Below are 17,922 nucleotides of genomic sequence, written 5' to 3' on the forward strand. Positions count from 1 at the left end.
CGGGCCCGCAGCGCTTTCCTGGGCCGAGCTCTCGGAAGCAGGCGGGGTTTTTTAAATTTAATTACTTCCTCTCCTGCCTTAATGTTTCCAAAGATAAACACGGCTCTCCCTTGGCATGGCATCAGGGAGCAGCCGGGCTCTAGCCGGGCTGTGCCGAGCAATCCCAGCCCAGGTTTGTGTGGGGATGGTGGGAATCTCTCAGGATCTGTCCCCTACCAGGACAGCGGTGATTCCATACCCGGCTGCTCCATCTTCACCCGCCATTCCCAGATCCCGGGATCTTCCCTGACCCTTTGGGACGTGTCCTGAGTGCCATCCCCAAAGTGCCGTGTGTGGGATAAGCAGTGGATTCCTCTGCGTGGGGGGATCTGAGTGGATCTTCCTGCAGGATTCGGGCTGGTGGGAGAACAGAGAACCCCACATTCCCCAGGCTCCTGGGATTTTCCAGCCGCACTCTGTGCCAAGGATTTGCCAGCGTCCCTGATCCCTGGGAGTCTGCACCCCCAGGTCCTGGCAGGGCACCTGGCGCTGCCCCCAGGCTGCATCCAGCGGGAGATGGCTCTTTCCAACACTTCTCCTGAGGCTGAGAGGGATTAGGGAGAGGTTTGAGGAATGATGACCTCCCAGGACAGGACTGAGCCAGGGTGAGGGGCCGCAGCGCTGGCCCCTCCTTCACCTCCCTTATTTCAGCTCCCTACAAATAGCCTGTTTGGCTCATCCAGAGCCTCCCAAAGCCATGATTCCCTGAAATCCATTGGGAATGGGAGCCGTGCTCCGTGGAAGTGCAGTGCTGGGAATGCCCCCAGTCCCAGCACCCTGCTCCGGCCGGGCAGTGATGTCCCCCTGATGCCGCTCCCGGATGTTGTAACTGGGAGCGAGTGGCCCTGGGGTGCAGGGGTTTGCATTCCATGGCTGGATGGGGCTTTTCCAGCCTGGAATTGCATGCAGACAGTTTGCTTTGTCGCCCAGCTCCGTGTCCCAAGCTGTGGGTGATCCTTATCGTCCCTGGGTGATCCTTATCTTCCCTGTGTCCAGCGGGTCAAGCACATCCTCAGACATCACCGAGGTGACCATAAACACGGAATGAGGTGCTTTTTCCGAAGTTTTTCCCTTTTTTTAGCTGCACTCGGGACAGGAATTGCTGTTCCGGGTGTGACTTTGTGGAGACTTTTGCCCCAAATCCCGCTGGCAGAGCCAGAGGTGTCCCTGTCACCCTGCTCCTGCAGGTTCCTGCTGTCTGGGAAGGGCTTTGTCCTTCCCGAGCTCCCTGTCCTGTGGAGTTTCACTGTAACGTGGAGAGAGAACCACGAGTGGGATATTATTCCTTGGGTCTTTTCATTCTCTTGTCCCGTTCAGGGGGCACAGTGGCCGTGCCACAGGAGGGGTGTGGCCTTGGGGACAGGTGGAGGGGACACTGGGGGTCCAGTAGGTGCCACTTCAGGGAGAATTTCTCCATGGAAAGGATTGTCCAGCACTGGAACAGGGATTGCATTGCCCAGGGGCGTTTGGAGTGCCCATCCCTGCAGGTGTCCAAGGAATTCCTGGAGGTGGCACTGAGGGCTCTGGGCTGGGGCCAAGGTGGGGATGGGGCAGAGCTGGGACTGGATGGGCTGGGAGGGCTTTTCCAGCCGCAGGGATCCCGGGAGCTGCCGTGGCTGGCACAGGGAGCTGCCAGCACCCACCGTTGGTGCTGGTGGGGACAGGGCTGTCCCATCCCATGCTGGTGGCTGCCGGTGGCCAGGAGTGGGGACAGGGACCGTGTGCTCGCCCTGGGCCGGGTGGGCTTTCCTGGCGGTGGCCGGAGCAGCGGGGCCACCCCCAGCCCCACACACGGCCCCTTTGTTCCCTCCATAGAAAAGCCATTCTCCGTCCCCCCGGCGGGAACACGTCACAGGGAACAGAGGCCCCTTTGTCCCCGGAGCAGACACTCGGGTGTTGTTCTGGGTGGGCTTGGGGGCGGGGGGCTGCAGGGCCGGGATGGGATGGGATGGGATGGGATGGGATGGGATGGCTCAATCCCTGTCCGTGCCCTGCTCCCGCTCTCTGGGAGGGAGGAGCTGATGGCCAGGGCTGGAATATCCCAGCTCCCCACTCAGGTGATGATTCCCGGTGAACAGAGGGGTGAGGGATGGGCTGGCTGTGCTCAGGTTGGTGAGGCACACCTGGGAATCCTGGAATGGCTGGGTGGGAAGGAACCTCAGAGCCCCTCCAGTGCCAGCCCTGCCATGGCAGGGACACCTCCCACTGTGCCAGGCTGCTCCAGCCCCAATGTCCAGCCTGGCCTGGAGTGTTTCCAGGGGTGGGGCAGGGATCGCTGGCACCGCTCCCGCCACCTTGGTTGGCGTTGGTTGGCGTTGGTTGATGCAATCGCTCCCAGGCCTTGCAGGCCATTTCCCAATCCCTGTTTGATGCTGCCACAGGGATACGTGGATCCTGCCTCGTTCCAGGAGCCCCGTTGGTGCCCTGCTCCGTGCCGGGGCTGGGCCTGACTCGCTCCGTGCTGGAGCAGCTCCGGGCTGGGCTGGGATCAGCGCTCGGCTCCGAGGGCCCTTGGCAGCAGCTCCAGGTCCTGGCAGGTTGTGTGGCCTCGTGCCTGGTCTGTCCCTGCCTGTGCAGGAGCCACCTCGGGGACTCCAGGCAGGGCTTTGGAGCACCAAGGGTTTTCTGGTGCTTGAAAGCAGCTGAGTTTATAAATAATTCCTGCAGCAAGGAGCTCTCGGAAGCCTCAGCTGACACTTGCAGGCAGGGATGAAGCTGCCCCCGAAGCTGGGGGGAGCTGGAGAATCATGGATGGTGTGAAATGAACATTTCTGGAATAATTTGAGATACCTGAAGTAACTGAATGTTTTTAAAGTGGTTCCACACTCTCTCCTGGCTGGACATGATGTCCAGGTTGGAGCCGGGGGGGGAAGGAGGGCTGGAGCAGCTCTGGTTCCTGTGGGGAGGACGTGGAATTGTGGAATGGTTTGGGTGGGAAGGACCTTAAGGCTCATCCAGTTCCATGGACCCCTCCCACTGTCCCAGGCTGCTCCAAGCCCCAATGTCCAGCCTGGCCTTGGGCACTGCCAGGGATCCAGGGCAGCCACAGCCGCTCTGGGTGACCTGTGCCAGCTCCAGCGCTGTGTTGTCTGAGCTTTGTGTTCCCCTGGATGATTTCATCCCGAATTTCTGAGGTTCGGGGGTGTGGGAGTCGTGTCCAGGCCTGCAGAGGATCCTTTCCTTGGGACTGGCTGGACTGACCCTTTCCAGTGGTCCCGTGCTGGTGGTGAAACACCTCCCTGTGCTCTTGGTCACCCTCAGCAGAGGGTGTTGGGTGTGAGGGGTGGCACAGGGCTTGTTCCAAATAAGCTCCTTTGCCTAAAATCCCTGTGAAAATTCCCTTCTCCCCTCTCTCCACTGCACCCAGCTCCTCAGGGAAGGGCTGCAGGAGCCGCTGCAAGGCCGGTTCCCTGTCCTGACCCCGTGGCTTCCCTGGCTGTGGGGCTGGGATGGACTGGGGCTGCCGTGCCCCTGCTGTGAACCCACCAGGGATTTTCCAGGGATGCTGGGCACCTCCTGCAGGGTCTGGGAACACTCCAGGCCGGGGAGGCGGACGCCTGGCTGGGTCTCTGCGCAGTGCTCAGGCCCAGCTCCTCTTGTCCCATCATTTCGGGGACGCTGGGAGCGAGGGACGGCGCTCGTGTGTCCATGACCCCTGTCCGGAGCAGCGGCCGTTCCCGGCAGTGTCCCGGCGTGCCGGCGCTCCCAGCCGGGGTCATCCTGTGCCGTGGCTCAGCTCAGTGTTTAACCCTGGGCTTATTTAGAATTTCCTGTGTCACAACAACATCCCGTGCCCTTGCCAGCGCAGCCGGGGAGGGGCCGGGCTCCCCCAGGTGTCTCCCAGCCCCGCAGGAGCAGCAGGAAGGAAGGAGCAGCACAGCAGCTGCGGGGAGGCCGAGGTTCACAGGCACACGTGTTTTCCCAGGAATCTCCTGCTTTCCCAGGAATCTCAGCTGGGATGGCAGGAGAATGGATGGGGCAGGTCCAGCTCTCCCGGGCAGGAAGGGACGCGCCGATCCCACGGCCCGATACGGAGCTGAATGGTGGGAAGTGGGAAAGCTGGGCCCGGGCTGCCCGAGGAGCAGCTGAGGGAAGTGCCGGGGGTGTCCAGGGTTCCCGAGTCAGGCTGGTGGGGACAGTCCCTAAATCAGGATGTACCTGCCCGCAGCTGGCTGCAGAGTGGCAGCTCCTGGCTCTGGGAAAACCCTGGGAGTCAAGATTCCCATTGTTCTCAACAGCCCTTGGAATGATTTTTGTTTGTGTTGAGGATGATGAGCCTGAGACCCCCCCAGCGCTGGGCTGATCCCAGTGGGCAACAGGGGAGGGGGGATTCTGCCCCTGTGCCCCCTCAGGTGAGACCCCACCTGCAGAGCTGCCCCAGCCCTGGGGACACAGCAGCAGGACCTGGAGCTGCTGGAGAGAGCCCAGAGAGGCCCCGGAGCTGCTGCAGGGCTGGAGCCCCTCTGCTCTGGAGCCCGGCTGGGAGAGCTGGGGGTGCTCCCCTGGAGAGGAGAAGCTCCAGGGAGAGCTGCGAGCCCCTTGCAGGGCCTAAAGGGGCTCCAGGAGAGCTGCAGAGGGACTGGGGCCAAGGCATGGAGGGCCAGGAGCCAGGGAATGGCTTCCCAGTGCCAGAGGGCAGGGCTGGATGGGAGATTGGGAATTGGGAATTGCTGGCTGGGAGGGTGGGCAGGCCCTGGCCCAGGGTGCCCAGAGCAGCTGGGGCTGCCCCTGGATCCCTGGCAGTGGCCAAGGCCAGGCTGGACACTGGGGCTGGAGCAGCCTGGCACAGTGGGAGGTGTCCCTGCCATGGCAGGGCTGGCACTGGAGGGGCTCTGAGGTCCCTTCCCACCCAACCATTCCAGGATTCCCTGATCTTGTATTGGTTTCTCTTTAACTGAGGATGTTCCAGTGGAGCCGTGGCAGGGCTGGATGGGGAGGGCACAGCTTGGAGCCATTGGAGCCGTAATCCTGACGTGTGGATCTCAAGGGATTTTCCTGTCTGGAGCTTGAGCCAGGCCCTGGGCACTGGGAGCAGGCAGCCTTTGCCAGGGCTGGGAGCTCTCGGAGCCAAGGGTGCCTCCAGAGGGATGTGGTGATGGAGCAGGGCTGTGGGAGCAGGGCTGTGGTGTGGGAGCACGTGGCCAGGCAGGATCTGGTTGACACAATCCCTGTTAACCCAGTCCCTGTGGGTATTCTGTGCCCAGTTTGGCTCCGACCTTTCCATTTTGGGCCTGGGGCTATAAATGGCCCCTTTCCCTTTCCCTCTCCTGGTCCTGCTAAATCCAGCTGTGGCTACCGGGCGGTCAGCAGGGCCCTGGGGACATGGCTGGCCTCCCAAAATAGCCCTTCCCTGGTGCTCCTCCTGCTTTCCCAGCCCCATTCCATGGCCAGGACCCGGCTCCCAAAGCCAGCCGGGATGGGAGATGCCCCGGGTGGTCCCCTGGAGATGCAATAATCCCTCAGCAGCTCCGGAGGGGCTGGAATATCCCCCCTCTCCCTGTCCCGGGGCTGCCTGCCCTCGTGGCTGGGCCAGAATCCTCGGGATTTGTGATTCCCAGCTGGCTCCGTGAGCGGCTGTGTCTCTGGAAGGACGTGGGCAGCCTGGCAGGGGCTGTGACAGGAGCAATTGGTTCCACCAGCACCTCAGGCTGGCCCAGAGCCGGCTGCTCCCGGAATGCCCCCCCTGCCCTGCCAGCTCCATCGGGAAACTCAAGGATTTAGGGTCTGGAGTGGTGTGGGCTGGGGGGCAGGTGAGGGTTTGGAGTGCTGCCAGTGCTCCATAAAGCCCCAGGGAAGCAGGAGCTGTTGGGAACCCGAAAGCAAATCCCGGGCCAGGATTGTGTGGGGAAAGGGCAGCAGGGAGATGAGGAGCAGGGAATGGCAGCTTGGATCGGGGGTGCTGTCCGTGTTGGCATCACAAGGAAGGAGGTTCTGGCTGGACTGGGACCGGAGCTGCTGCTCCAGGGCCGTTCCCACCTCCCGTTAAGGCTCTGGGAGCTTGGAATCCCCGCTGTTCCCTGCCGGAGCGGGCAGTGCTGCTGAGCCTGTGCAAGGGCCGGGCTCTCTCCTGCGCTGCCCTGTCCCTGGAGAGCTGGAGCATCCCGGTGTTGTTCCAGCCTGGCATTCCCGAGGTGGGGTGGGGGGTACCTGCTGCCCTCTAATCCTGTCTTGTCTCCGCAGGGAGCGGGGATGGGCAGGGACAGATCCTGCAGCGCTTCCCGGAGAAGGACTGGGAGGACAACCCCTTCCCACAGGGCATCGAGCTGGTGAGTGGCTGCCCCGGGGACACCAGGGGGACACCGGGACATGTCCCACAGGGTGTGACTGGGGGGCCGTGAGGGAGCGGTTCCCACCTGCCCTGGATGCAGCTCCAGCTCCAGAACTCTCCAGAAACGGTGGGATCCGCCGTGCTGGCTCCTGTCCCGGCCTCTGCTACCCCTCCTTTTCCGGAATCAGCCGCTGGGATGCTGGAATGGCTCCTGGAGGAGCTGTGGATGCAGCCTTGGTGTCCACAGCCCCTCAGGAGCGTGGCCAGGCCTTTCCCGGTGCCCTGCCCTGGCTGGATCCTCCCAGCCCTCTGGACACGGTCGCTGGCTCTCGGGAGAGCTCTGGGGCCAGCTCGGAGTGGGTCGTTCTGGGATGTGCTGCTGTGGGGATCCTCCAGACCGGCTCCAGCTAATCCAGGACCGTGGCATTGTTCCCCTCATTGCGGAACTGGAGTGGGAGCTCTTCCCAGTCCCTGCCCTGGAGCTCTGAGGGCCCTGAGGGAGGGGCTGGAGCTCCATTCCCAGGGACAAGGGTGGGCTGGGACAGACCGCCAGACCCCTTCTGGAAGCTGCTCCCTTGCCCCTGGAGTTCGTGGAATCACGGATTTATTTGGGTTGGAAAATCCCTCTGAGTGCACTCAGTGGTGCCAAGGCCACTGCTGCCCATGTCCCCAAGTGCCACATCCACAGGGCTTTGAAATCCCTGCAGGGATGGGGACTCCACCCCTGCCCTGGGCAGCTGTGCCAGGGCTGGAAAAACTTTAGATGGGATATGGGGCAGGAATTCCTGGCTGGGACTGTGGGGAGGGGCTGGGATAGAATTCCCAGAGCAGCTGTGGCTGCCCCTGGATCCCTGGCAGTGGCCAAGGCCAGGCTGGACATTGGGGCTGGAGCAGCCTGGCACAGTGGGAGGTGTCCCTGCCCATCATCACTGGGGTCACTGGGGCCCCTGGCTCCTCTTCCCATTGTCAGTGGGACTGGCAGTGTCCAGCTCCTCTTCCCGTCGCATGTTCCCTGAAATTCCAGCACAATTTGGGACCTTTCCGGGCTGTTTCATCCGAGGCAAAAACACAACGTTATTTTTATTTTTCTGCTCCGAGTTTCCTGGTGTCTGCAGGGACTTGGGAACTGTCCCAAGCAGGAGCAAAGCTGCTTTTTTTCCCAAGGGTCAAACTGTCCAGCCAAAAAATCCCTGGAATTTAAACAGTTGGAGCCCTGTCCTGTTGGGGGCCAGGGGTGGCTCCAGGGCTTCCCACAAGCTGTGAGGGTGTCCCGGGGGAGCAGCGCGCGGGGCTGATCCCAAGGCAGCCCCGAAAATCCGCGGGAGCCCATCCCGGGGCTGGGGGGCATGTGACACTGCGGTCAGGGCTGATCCTCCTGACAGCTTTTGGGGGAAAAAAGGGTTCCTGGGGTGTGCAGGGAGATGGGGTTTGGAGCTCCTGGCCGTGCGCAGTGTCTGGCAGCAATTCCCAACGGGAATGTCTCGTTGTAATGGATGGAGCTCCTGTGGGGACAGGCACGGGATGCGGATAAATTGCTGTGGGAGCCTCTCCCTGCCTGCCAGAGCTGTGCCCTGCCTGGGGAGGGCAGTCCCAGGGAGCAGCTGGGTCACTGCTGGAACACAGGGATCCCGGTGGGATCGGCTGCACAAGGAGGGATGGGAGTGGAGATTCCTGGAAATCCGGGGGCTCTCTGTGCTCCAGTGAGGCTCAGGGCCATTCCCGCTCTCCCTTTTGGATCCTTCCTTGGCACTGAGGCCTTGTGTCCTTCCATGCCATGATCGCACAGGTCTCGGTCTGGGATTTTCCGTGTCCTGGGGCAGCTCTGGGATGGTTTTGGCACCTGCTGGATGTGTCCAGACCTGCTCCACCTCTGCCAGCATTCCTGGACATCCAGCAGCTTGTAGGGCCTAAAGGGGCTCCAGGAGAGCTGCAGAAGGACTGGGGCCAAGGCATGGAGGGCCAGGAGCCAGGGAATGGCTTCCCAGTGCCAGAGGGCAGGGCTGGATGGGAGATTGGCAATTGGGAATTGCTGGCTGGGAGGGTGGGCAGGCCCTGGCCCAGGGTGCCCAGAGCAGCTGGGGCTGCCCCTGGATCCCTGGCAGTGGCCAAGGCCAGGCTGGACATTGGGGCTGGAGCAGCCTGGCACAGTGGGAGGTGTCCCTGCCATGGCAGGGCTGGCACTGGAGGGGCTCTGAGCTCCCTCCCACCCAACCATTCCAGGATTCCTTGATGAGGTGAGCACAGCTGTGTCCAAGGTTTGCTCCGGGGGCCAGGTCAGAGGTGTCTGTAGGAAATCGCTGTGTCCAGCCCCGACTGAAGGGGATTGTTGGGACAGGAGGGGTTGGGACAGGCTGGGGGTCTCCACTGCCAGAGGATGGGAACACTGCTGGTTGTGTTTGAGCACTGGTGGCTGAGCCTCACCTGGCGTGCCCATGGAATTCCAGACTGGTTTGGGTGGGAAGGGACCTCAGAGCCCCTCCAGTGCCAGCCCTGCCATGGCAGGGACACCTCCCACTGTCCCAAGCTGCTCCCAGCCCGTGTCCAGCCTGGCCATGCCAATGCCCAGACCTCTCCCGGCAGGGCGGATCCGGGGGCGGCAGCCGTAGCCGAGCCCTCGGAGCTGGCGGCTGTTTTGGGAACACTCCAGAGGGAGGAGAGGCACCCCCACGCTGCCCCCTGGGTGGGACCAGCAGGAAAAATAAATGCCCAGGAACATGGCTTGGGACATCGCGGGCGGGATCCTCACCAAGTGAATCCTTGGGAAAGGCTGTGGAGTAACTGGGGAGGAACTGGTGAGGGAGGAGGGGGCAGCCGGGGGGGTCGGGCTCTGCTCCCAGGGAACAGGGACAGGAGAGAGGGAACGGCCTGAGGGAAGCTCGGGGTGGAGATGGGGGAAATTCCTCCTGGAAAGGGCTGTGCAGCCCTGGCCCAGCTGCCCAGGGAGGTCTGGAGTGCCCATCCCTGCAGGGACTTCAAAGCCCTGTGGATGTGGCACTTGGGGACATGGGCAGTGGTGGCCTTGGCAGAGCTGGGAACGGTTGGACTGGATGGGCTCCGAGGGGTTTTTCCAACCCAAGCAATTTCATGATCCTGCTCTATCCGTGGGGATCTGTGGCTTTGCCTCCCTTCACCTGTGGCACCTCAGGGTGGCCGAGCGCCGGGTGCCACCATCGGTCAGGTCGGGCTGACCCCGGGGACACCTGTCCTGCCCCTGCCAGCTGTGCCCATTCCCATGGTTTTCCTTCCTGGAGGATCTGGGTGAGGTGGGGCAGGGGGGGTGATGTCACGGGGCTCCTGCTGGATGAGTTATCCGGGTGGGATTGAGTGAGCTCAGGCTGGGCTGGGAGCGACTCCGGCATTTCCGTGTGCTCCCACGGCGTCACCTGATCCAGGTGTCACCTGCTGGTTTGAGGTGACCCATCCTCTCAGCAGGTGCCATTTTTAGGAAGCTGACTCCGTATCCCACAGCTTGGGGAGAATTCCCAGCTGGCTTGGTGGGTGTCCAAGGCCTCCCACCGCTCCTGTCCCCACAGGGAAGGGTGACACCACGGTCCTGGAGCGCATCCCTGTCTGGGATGTGACACTCGGGAATGCTGGCTGGGAGCCGGGACAAGGGGGATGGTTTTAAACTAAAAGAGGGGAGATTTAGATGGGATCTTGGGAAGGAATTGCTGGCTGGGAGGGTGGGGAGGGGCTGGAATGGAATTCCCAGAGCAGCTGGGGCTGCCCCTGGATCCCTGGCAGTGGCCAAGGCCAGGCTGGACATTGGGGCTGGAGCAGCCTGGCACAGTGGGAGGTGTCCCTGCCATGGCAGGGCTGGCACTGGAGGGGCTCTGAGCTCCCTTCCCACCCAAACATTCCAGGATTCCCTGATCTGTTCCCCGGCAGCTCCGCGTGCTCTGGGCTCCTCATTCCCGCAGTGCCAGGAGATCTCTCTGGAGAGCTCTGTGTGGGGCTGGGAGCAGTGAGGGGAACTCCCACACAGGGACAGTGGCACCGGGACAGTGACACCGTGTGCTCATCCCGATGTTCTGCTGGGCCAAACCTTCCCCTGAGCTCCAGCCGGGACCCGGGCAGGAGGCACCGGGATGGAGAGGCCCCGGATGCTGCTTTTCAGGGACACAGAATCTGGGATGCAGCTCCTGGGGTGCTTTTTCCTCCCCTCCCTCCTGCTGCCATCCCGAGGATCTGGACAAGGCTGAGCTCCTGTCCCGTGGGCTCCTCCCGGGCAGGAGAGGGGGATCCGTGGGCACTGTGAGCACGGGGAGTGGTGGACAGCTGGGAAACCACCTTGGATTCCTGAGGGAGCTGGAGCAGGATTCCTGTGCGTGCCCGGTCCCGGTACCTCGTTCTCGTCCCGGGATGTGCTGAATTCCCCATGTCCTCAGCGAGCCCGGCGAGGAGCCAGGCTGCCCCGCGCCTCGGGAATTTTCCACAGCTCCCCAGCAGCCAAATGCAGCCCTGAGGAAATAAAGAAAAGCCCCCTGAGACCCGGCAAGCCGGAGGAGTCCTGGGGCCACCGGCTGGAATTACCCCGGCCCTGGGCGGGGCTTTGGGCAGTGCCAGCAGCTGGTGCGGTGACGATGGCACAGCCGGGCCGGTGTTTGTCCCGGGGGAGTGGTGCCACCTCCTGGAGCCACTCCAGAGCCCTGTCCCACGTGTCCCCTTTCCTTCTGGGCTCTGGGTGGTGCTGGCGTGGGATGTCTGGCACACGGCAGGCTGGGGGTGTGCAGGGTTTGGGGGCTGTGTAGAGCCTGCGGGTCTTGGTGCAGAGTTTGGGGTCTCAGTGCCGTGGGGGGCTGTGCAGACCCCATTGATCCTGGGGGTGTCGGTGCCAGGAGCCTCAGCCCAGCCCAGCCGGGCTTTCCCCTCACAATTCCTCCCAGTTTGGGGTTCTCCAGGCAGCTCCTGTTGTCCCTGCGGACAGGAGGGGGTTTGGGAATTCCCAGAGCCGGTCCAGCGGGGTTGGGAGGTTCCAGGAGCCCGGGGGGCTCTGCCCCGTGCTCTCCCTGCTCCCGGACCGTGGAGCTGCCCTTCCCCACGGGCCACGTGGGACTGGGGGTCGGGTTGGGATTGCCCAGTGTGGGGTGAGGGCTGGCAGCCCCCCGAGCCCGCTGCCGTCCCTCCGCAGTTCTGCCAGCCCAGCGGGTGGCAGCTCTTCCCCGAGAGGAACCCCCCAACCTTCTTCGTGGCCGTGCTGACCGACATCAACTCGGAGCGGCACTACTGCGCCTGCTTCACCTTCTGGGAGGCCGTGGAGAGCCCGCAGGTACCGGGGACACGGGGACCTGGGGACACGGGGACAGGGGCTGGCGGGGAAGGATCCGGCTGGGTTCAGCTCTGGCCAGGGGTTCTGCCTTCCCTGTGCCACAGGAATCCATGGATGGGTGGGAAGGGTGGTCAGCAGTGCCGATAGGGAAGCACCCAGCTGGATTTAGCTCTGGCCAGGGGTTCTGCCTTCCCTGTGCCACAGGAATCCATGGATGGGTGGGAAGGGTGGTCAGCAGTGCTGATAGGGAAGCACCCAGCTGGATTTAGCTCTGGCCAGGGGTTCTGCCTTCCCTGGGCCTGGGGAATCCGGACGCTGGCACCGGGAGCTCGGGAGAGGGAAGGGCACCCTGTAACCCCCAGCCCACGCTGGTTTGTGTCTCCCCAGCCCCAGAGCCACGCCAGGAGTGGTGAGGAGGAGGAGGAGGAGGCCTCAGCCCCCGTGCAGCCTGCCCAGCTCTTTGCCCCCAAGAGCCTGGTGCTGGTGTCGCGGCTGGACCACGCCGAGGTGTTCCGGGTGAGTCGGGGATGGGGACAGCCTTCGTGCTCGGGCGAGAGGGGAGCTGTGCTGGGAGAGCCTTCCTGGCTGTGGCAGTGGGAACACGCTGGCACAGCCCCCGTGGGAGCCTGGCCCCATCCTGCCCTTGGCACCCCGGAGCTGCGGGGTCGGCAGCTGCCGCTGATCCCCAACGGCTGCAGGACACGGAGCAGCTGCCAGCCCCACTCAGGGAAAACTGCAAGGAACAGCCCGTTCCTGGGAGCATTGTCTGTGCCAGCTGTGCTGGCTCCAAAGGTGCTGCTTTGTGTGCCTGGGAAGGACTTGAGAGGGCTGGGGCTGAGAGCTGGACAGATTGTGTCCATGGGGATGGGGCTGGGAGTGTCCAGCCTGGAGAAGTGAGGGCTCCAGGGAGAGCTGAGAGCCCCTTGCAGGGCCTGAAGGGGCTCCAGGAGAGCTGCAGAGGGACTGGGGCCAAGGCATGGAGGGCCAGGAGCCAGGGAATGGCTTCCCAGTGCCAGAGGGCAGGGCTGGATGGGAGACTGGGAATTGGGAATTGCTGGCTGGGAGGGTGGGCAGGCCCTGGCCCAGGGTGCCCAGAGCAGCTGGGGCTGCCCCTGGATCCCTGGCAGTGGCCAAGGCCAGGCTGGACATTGGGGCTGGAGCAGCCTGGCACAGTGGGAGGCATCCCTGGCCTTCTGTGGAGTGGGAATTCTCTGAAATACAGGATCTGTTTGTTTTCCTGAGCCTGGGAGAGCAGAGCGGGGTCCTGGCAGGCAAAAGCTGGGGCGACTCCAAGGGACAGGGGTCACCTCACTTGTTTCAGAGACAGACATGTCCTGCCAGCTGCTCCCCTGGGACTGCACAGAAACGGTTCCCAGCTCCTTAGTCCAGTCCTTAGTGGTTTGAGTTTAGTCCAAGAGTCTGAGTTTCATCTTCCCTCGTTATTCCAGCAGGCAGGGGTTTATCCTGCTCTTCCCTCGTTATTCCATTGGGCAGGGGTTTATCCTGCTCTTCCCTGTTACTCCAGTGGGCAGGGGTTTATCCTGCTCTTCCCTCATTATTCCATTGGGCAGGGGTTTATCCTGCTCTTCCCTCGTTATTCCATTGGGCAGGGGTTTATCCTGCTCTTCCCTCGTTATTCCATTGGGCAGGGGTTTATCCTGCTCTTCCCTCGTTATTCCATTGGGCAGGGGTTTATCCTGCTCTTCCCTCATTATTCCATTGGGCAGGGGTTTATCCTGCTCTTCCCTCGTTATTCCATTGGGCAGGGGTTTATCCTGCTCTTCCCTCGTTATTCCAGTGGGCAGGGGTTTATCCTGCTCTTCCCTCATTATTCCAGCGTTCCAGAGCCTCCCTGGCTCCGCTCTCCAAATCCCAGTATTTGTGTTTTCCCTTTTCCTCGCTGCCATGGGCAGATGGTTTGAAAACAACACCCTGAGGGTGCCTGGAGGACAAATTCCTCCAATTCCTCATTCCCAGCCCTGTGCTGGTGCCCCCAGACTCCCTCTGAGCCGGGGCTGCTGTTGGTTCCCAGTTGGAACAGGCTGGCTGTGTGGGAAGGGGCCCACAGGGACCACCCAGGGCTGACCAGAGTCCAGGTGTGCTGGCAAGGCCGTCGCCCACATTTTGGGCATCTCAGCCAGCCCTCGCTGGGGAAGGATCTGCTGCCATCCCTTCCCTGGGGGTTGTGTGGGACTGGGAGTGCTGGGAGCTGGAGCAGCCCGGCTGCCCTGGTCACCTCTGCTCGTGGAGCTTTGGGAAGGCCCTCGGTGCTGTTCCCTGGATCCCTGGCCTTGGGGACACGTCCTCTGCTCCGTGGGGTCAGTGCAGGGACGGGGATGTGCTCCTGGCTGGAATATCCCACTCCTGTGGATGGGGAAGGCCTGGAGCGGCGTTCCCAGGGTGCGTTTGTGGCCAGGGATGAGCCCTGGGAGTGTCCCCAGCTCCTGGCCCTGCTCATCCCTGCTCTGCTCCCCTCTCCAGAACAGCCTGGGGCTGATCTACACCATCTACGTGGACGGGCTGAGCGTGTCCCTGGAGAACGTCATTGGGAACCTGCTGACCTGCACCATCCCCATCACGGGGGGAGCGCAGGTGGGTGTCCCGCCGTCCCTGGCCCCTCAGAGCTCAGCCGAGTCCTGCTCCCTGTGCTGGCAGAGCCGAGGGGGACCCGTGGGCAGCGCCTGGCTCCGTGCCCCGCTGCCTTCCCGAGTGCTTCCAGGCACAAATCCCACTCGGATCCTCAATGAGCCAAGGAGCTCCTGCTGCGGCTTCCATGTCCTGGCTCCTGCTGCCTTGGGAGGGAGACCAGCAGCTCACATGGGTGCTGCTCGATCCATGCAAACATTCCCTGCTCCCTGGCACTCCCGGACTCCGGCTCTGCGCTCAGCCCTGTGGGATCGCCCTGTGGAGAGCTGCTCCAGAGCCCAGTGCTCACGGGCCATCTGTGAGAGTGGGGCTGGGACAGCTGCAGGGACACGGGCCAGCGGGGCCAGGACAGCAGCCTGGAGCTGTCCTCAGGGCACTGGCCTGGTGCTGTGTCCGTCTCTGTGCTGGGTCCTGTGCCCGTGTCTGTGCTGGGTCCTGTGCCCGTGCCTGGGGGCCTCAGGAGCTGCAGCTTCTCCTGGAGCTGAGGCCACCAACCCCCCCGCTGTCCCCTCAGAGCCCCCTCCAGCCTGCCCTGCTCGGGGCCAGCTGGGCTCAGCACATGGAGCTGGGAGGCTCCTTGCGGATGGCAGAGAGGGAAAGCCCAGCTGGATGCCCCGGCAGGAGGCTGGGGACAGCAGCGCTGTGCCCTGGAGCTCTCGTGCCCTGCTGGCCCCTGCAGTGTCACTGTGGGTGTGTGCTTGTGTCCCCATGTGCCATCCCCTCAGCTGAGCTCCTCTTCCCCCAGCACAGAGTGCCAAGAATGATCCCACAGCCGGGCTGATCCGATGGGGGAGCCTTGGCCAGGCTGGGATAGCACCACAGGGCACTGGGACAGCTCCATGGGGCACTGGGACAGCAGCGCGGGGCACTGGGACAGCAGCGCAGGGCACTGGGGCAGCTCCATGGGGCACTGGGACAGCAGCGCCAGGGCACTGGGACAGCAGCGCGGGGCACTGGGACAGCTCCATGGGGCACTGGGACAGCAGCACGGGGCACTGGGAGAGCTCCATGGGGCACTGGGACAGCTCCATGGGGCACTGGGACAGCACTGTGGGGCACTGGGACAGCTCCATGGGGCACTGGGACAGCAGCGCAGGGCACTGAGGCAGCTCCATGGGGCACTGGGACAGCAGCGCAGGGCACTGGGGCAGCTCCATGGGGCACTGGGACAGCAGCGCCAGGGCACTGGGACAGCAGCGCGGGGCACTGGGACAGCTCCATGGGGCACTGGTGTCCCCAGACCGGGGTTTCCTCCCCGCTGTGCCCCGGCCCCGAGGGGGCTCCCTGACCCCGTGTCACAGCGGGATTTGGGGCAGGTGCTGCTGGAGCTGCCGCAGGCTTGGGGCTCCCTCCGGCGCCCAGCGCGATGCCAATCCCAGGAGAGCCCGCAGTGTTCCGGGTGTTTGCAGGACAGGGATGGAGCCAGGCCTGAGCAAGTGTCCCAGGGAGCGGAGTGAGGTGCTGCCCATCCCAGGGCTGTGCCCGTCCCACGGCCGTGCCAGGCACCCACCCGGGTTTGCAGTCCCTTCCCGTGGGATCTGCCCGGATCCGGCTGCTCCCGGCGGGACCAGGAGCGGCTGCTGGAGCAGGACGGCTCCTCCTGCCACCATGGCTCGCTGAGCTTGGCACAGATCCGTGCCCCCAGGTGGGGCAGGGTGGCTCTGTGCCGTGGGAACGGGCGCTGGGTGACAGGGGGGACAGTTTGGTGGCACTTCCCTTTCCGTGCTTTTCCTGCTCTCCTGCCGTGTCCAGTGGTCCTCCTGGTGCCGTAGGCGTTGCTTTCACTCCGTGTCTGTCTGGGCTCCTGTCCCGCTGTCCCTTTTGCTGTCCGTGTCTGTCTGTGAGCTGCTCTCCTGTCCCGCTGTCCCTTTTGCTGTCCGTGTCTGTGAGCTGCTCTCCTGTCCCGCTGTCCCTTTTGCTGTCCGTGTCTGTCTGTGAGCTGCTCTCCTGTCCCGCTGTCCCTTTTGCTGTCCGTGTCTGTCTGTGAGCTGCTCTCCTGTCCCGCTGTCCGTGCTGGTGTCCGTGTCTGTCTGTGAGCTCCTCTCCTGTCCTGCTGTCCGTGCTGGTGTCCGTGTCTGTCTGTGAGCTGCTCTCCTGTCCCGCTGTCCGTGCTGCTGTCCGTGTCTGTCTGTGAGCTGCTCTCCTGTCCCGCTGTCCGTGCTGCTGTCCGTGTCTGTCTGTGAGCTGCTCTCCTGTCCCGCTGTCCGTGCTGCTGTCCGTGTCTGTCTGTGAGCTGCTCTCCTGTCCCGCTGTCCGTGCTGCTGTCCGTGTCTGTCTGTGAGCTGCTCTCCTGTCCCGCTGTCCGTGCTGCTGTCCGTGTCTGTCTGTGAGCTGCTCTCCTGTCCCGCTGTCCGTGCTGCTGTCCGTGTGTCCTAACTGACTGTGCTCTCTGTCTGTCCCACCTCAGCCTGACGTGGAGGATGAAGCCGTGGTACGAACTCCTTTTCTTTCCCACCTTCTTTTTCCCACCTTTTCTCTCCCCGATCTGGGTCTGTCCCCTCATTAGCAGCCTCTGTTAATTGCTGTGACCCAGCCCCTGTCCCGGTGCTCTCAGGGCGCCCTGGGGCACCTTGTGTCCCACCCCAGGGCAGCCAGAACGTGTCCCTGGGCTCTGGGAAGGGGCTGAATTCCAGGCACACCTCTCCGGGTGTCCTGCTGGGGTTGTGACAACCCAGCTCAGGGGTCAGGCTCTGCTCAGCCGTGGATTTTGGGGCTGTTCCTGGCGGGAGCTGGGAGCTCCTGCTGGGAGGTGGCTGCACTGGGAATGCTGCTACTGCAGGAGCTTTCCCTGGAGAGGTGTGGAAAGAGGAGCAGAGGGGCCTGGAGGCAGCCTGGGGATGTGTGAGTGCCCCTGGGGTGAGCTCAGGCCTGGGGATATTAGGTGGTATCAGCGAAGAAGCACTGATCCTGTGCCCGGGGTGCTGGGGCTGGGCGAGGGGAGCTGCTCTCTCAGCTCCAAGGGCCTCAGAGGGGCTCAAATTCCCCTCACATTCTGGGGAGCTCTTGAGTCCTGGGGAGCCTTTGAATCCTGGGGAGCCCTCATGACCTGAAGGCCCCAACGAGTTCTGGGGACCCCTCATGACCTGGGGAGCTTTCGGGTCCTGGAGAGTCCCCAAATCCTGGGGAACCCTTGAGTCCGGGGGAGCCCTCGTGTCCCGGAGAGCCGTCGTGTCCCACATCTCCGTGCGGATCCTGGGGCCATTGGGACGTCACTGGCTCTGTCTGGGGGCGTTGCAGGAGGTCCCCTCCCTCCCCTCAGCCCAGGGACCCAGTCAAGCACCCAGTGGGTGCTGGGGCAGCATCTTCTTCTCTCTTTCCCTTCCCCTCTTCCCTATCTCTCCCCTCCCTGTTCCCGCAGCAGGCGGGGGTTGTGCCGGGGCACGGTGGTCCCGGCCCCGTGCCCGGGGGGGTCTGGCTGCCGCTGCCCTGTCCCGGTCCCTGTGTGGGTGGCCCTGGTGACCGGCTGTGTGTTCCCTTGCAGAGGACGATCTCGCTGGGCGCGGGGGACAGGCAGGTGATCCAGACCCCCATCAATGACTCGCTGCCCGTCAGCAGCTGCAGCGTGGCCCTGCTCTTCCGCCAGCTCGGTGAGACGCGTCCCCACCCTGCCACCGCGTCCCCACCCTGCCACCGTGGCACCCGGGGGCCCTGCCTGTCACCTCCTGCCCGCAGCTCCGAGCTCTGTCCCGGCTGAGCTTCC

The 17,922-nt window shown here is 63.5% G+C and overlaps 1 protein-coding gene across 6 annotated transcripts in view; it reads left to right on the top strand.

Annotated features, from left to right (window-relative positions):
• The window catches only part of SBF1 (SET binding factor 1), a 64,372-nt gene that overhangs the window by 20,209 nt on the left and 26,241 nt on the right, over nucleotides 1-17,922 (top strand). For 3 of the 6 annotated variants that reach the window (XM_048300798.1, XM_048300800.1, XM_048300801.1), the window contains exons 2-7: nucleotides 6,220-6,305; nucleotides 11,439-11,576; nucleotides 11,964-12,092; nucleotides 14,058-14,168; nucleotides 16,630-16,653; nucleotides 17,704-17,809. In XM_048300798.1, coding sequence (XP_048156755.1) covers nucleotides 6,220-6,305; nucleotides 11,439-11,576; nucleotides 11,964-12,092; nucleotides 14,058-14,168; nucleotides 16,630-16,653; nucleotides 17,704-17,809 — 594 coding nt within the window. The remainder of the gene's footprint in view (nucleotides 1-6,219; nucleotides 6,306-11,438; nucleotides 11,577-11,963; nucleotides 12,093-14,057; nucleotides 14,169-16,629; nucleotides 16,654-17,703; nucleotides 17,810-17,922) is intronic. The other 3 variants (XM_048300799.1, XM_048300804.1, XM_048300802.1) reach the window with 1 other exon arrangement.

This window comes from Corvus hawaiiensis, chromosome 4 (assembly GCF_020740725.1).
Source record: "Corvus hawaiiensis isolate bCorHaw1 chromosome 4, bCorHaw1.pri.cur, whole genome shotgun sequence".
Classification (NCBI taxonomy): Eukaryota; Metazoa; Chordata; class Aves; order Passeriformes; family Corvidae; genus Corvus; species Corvus hawaiiensis.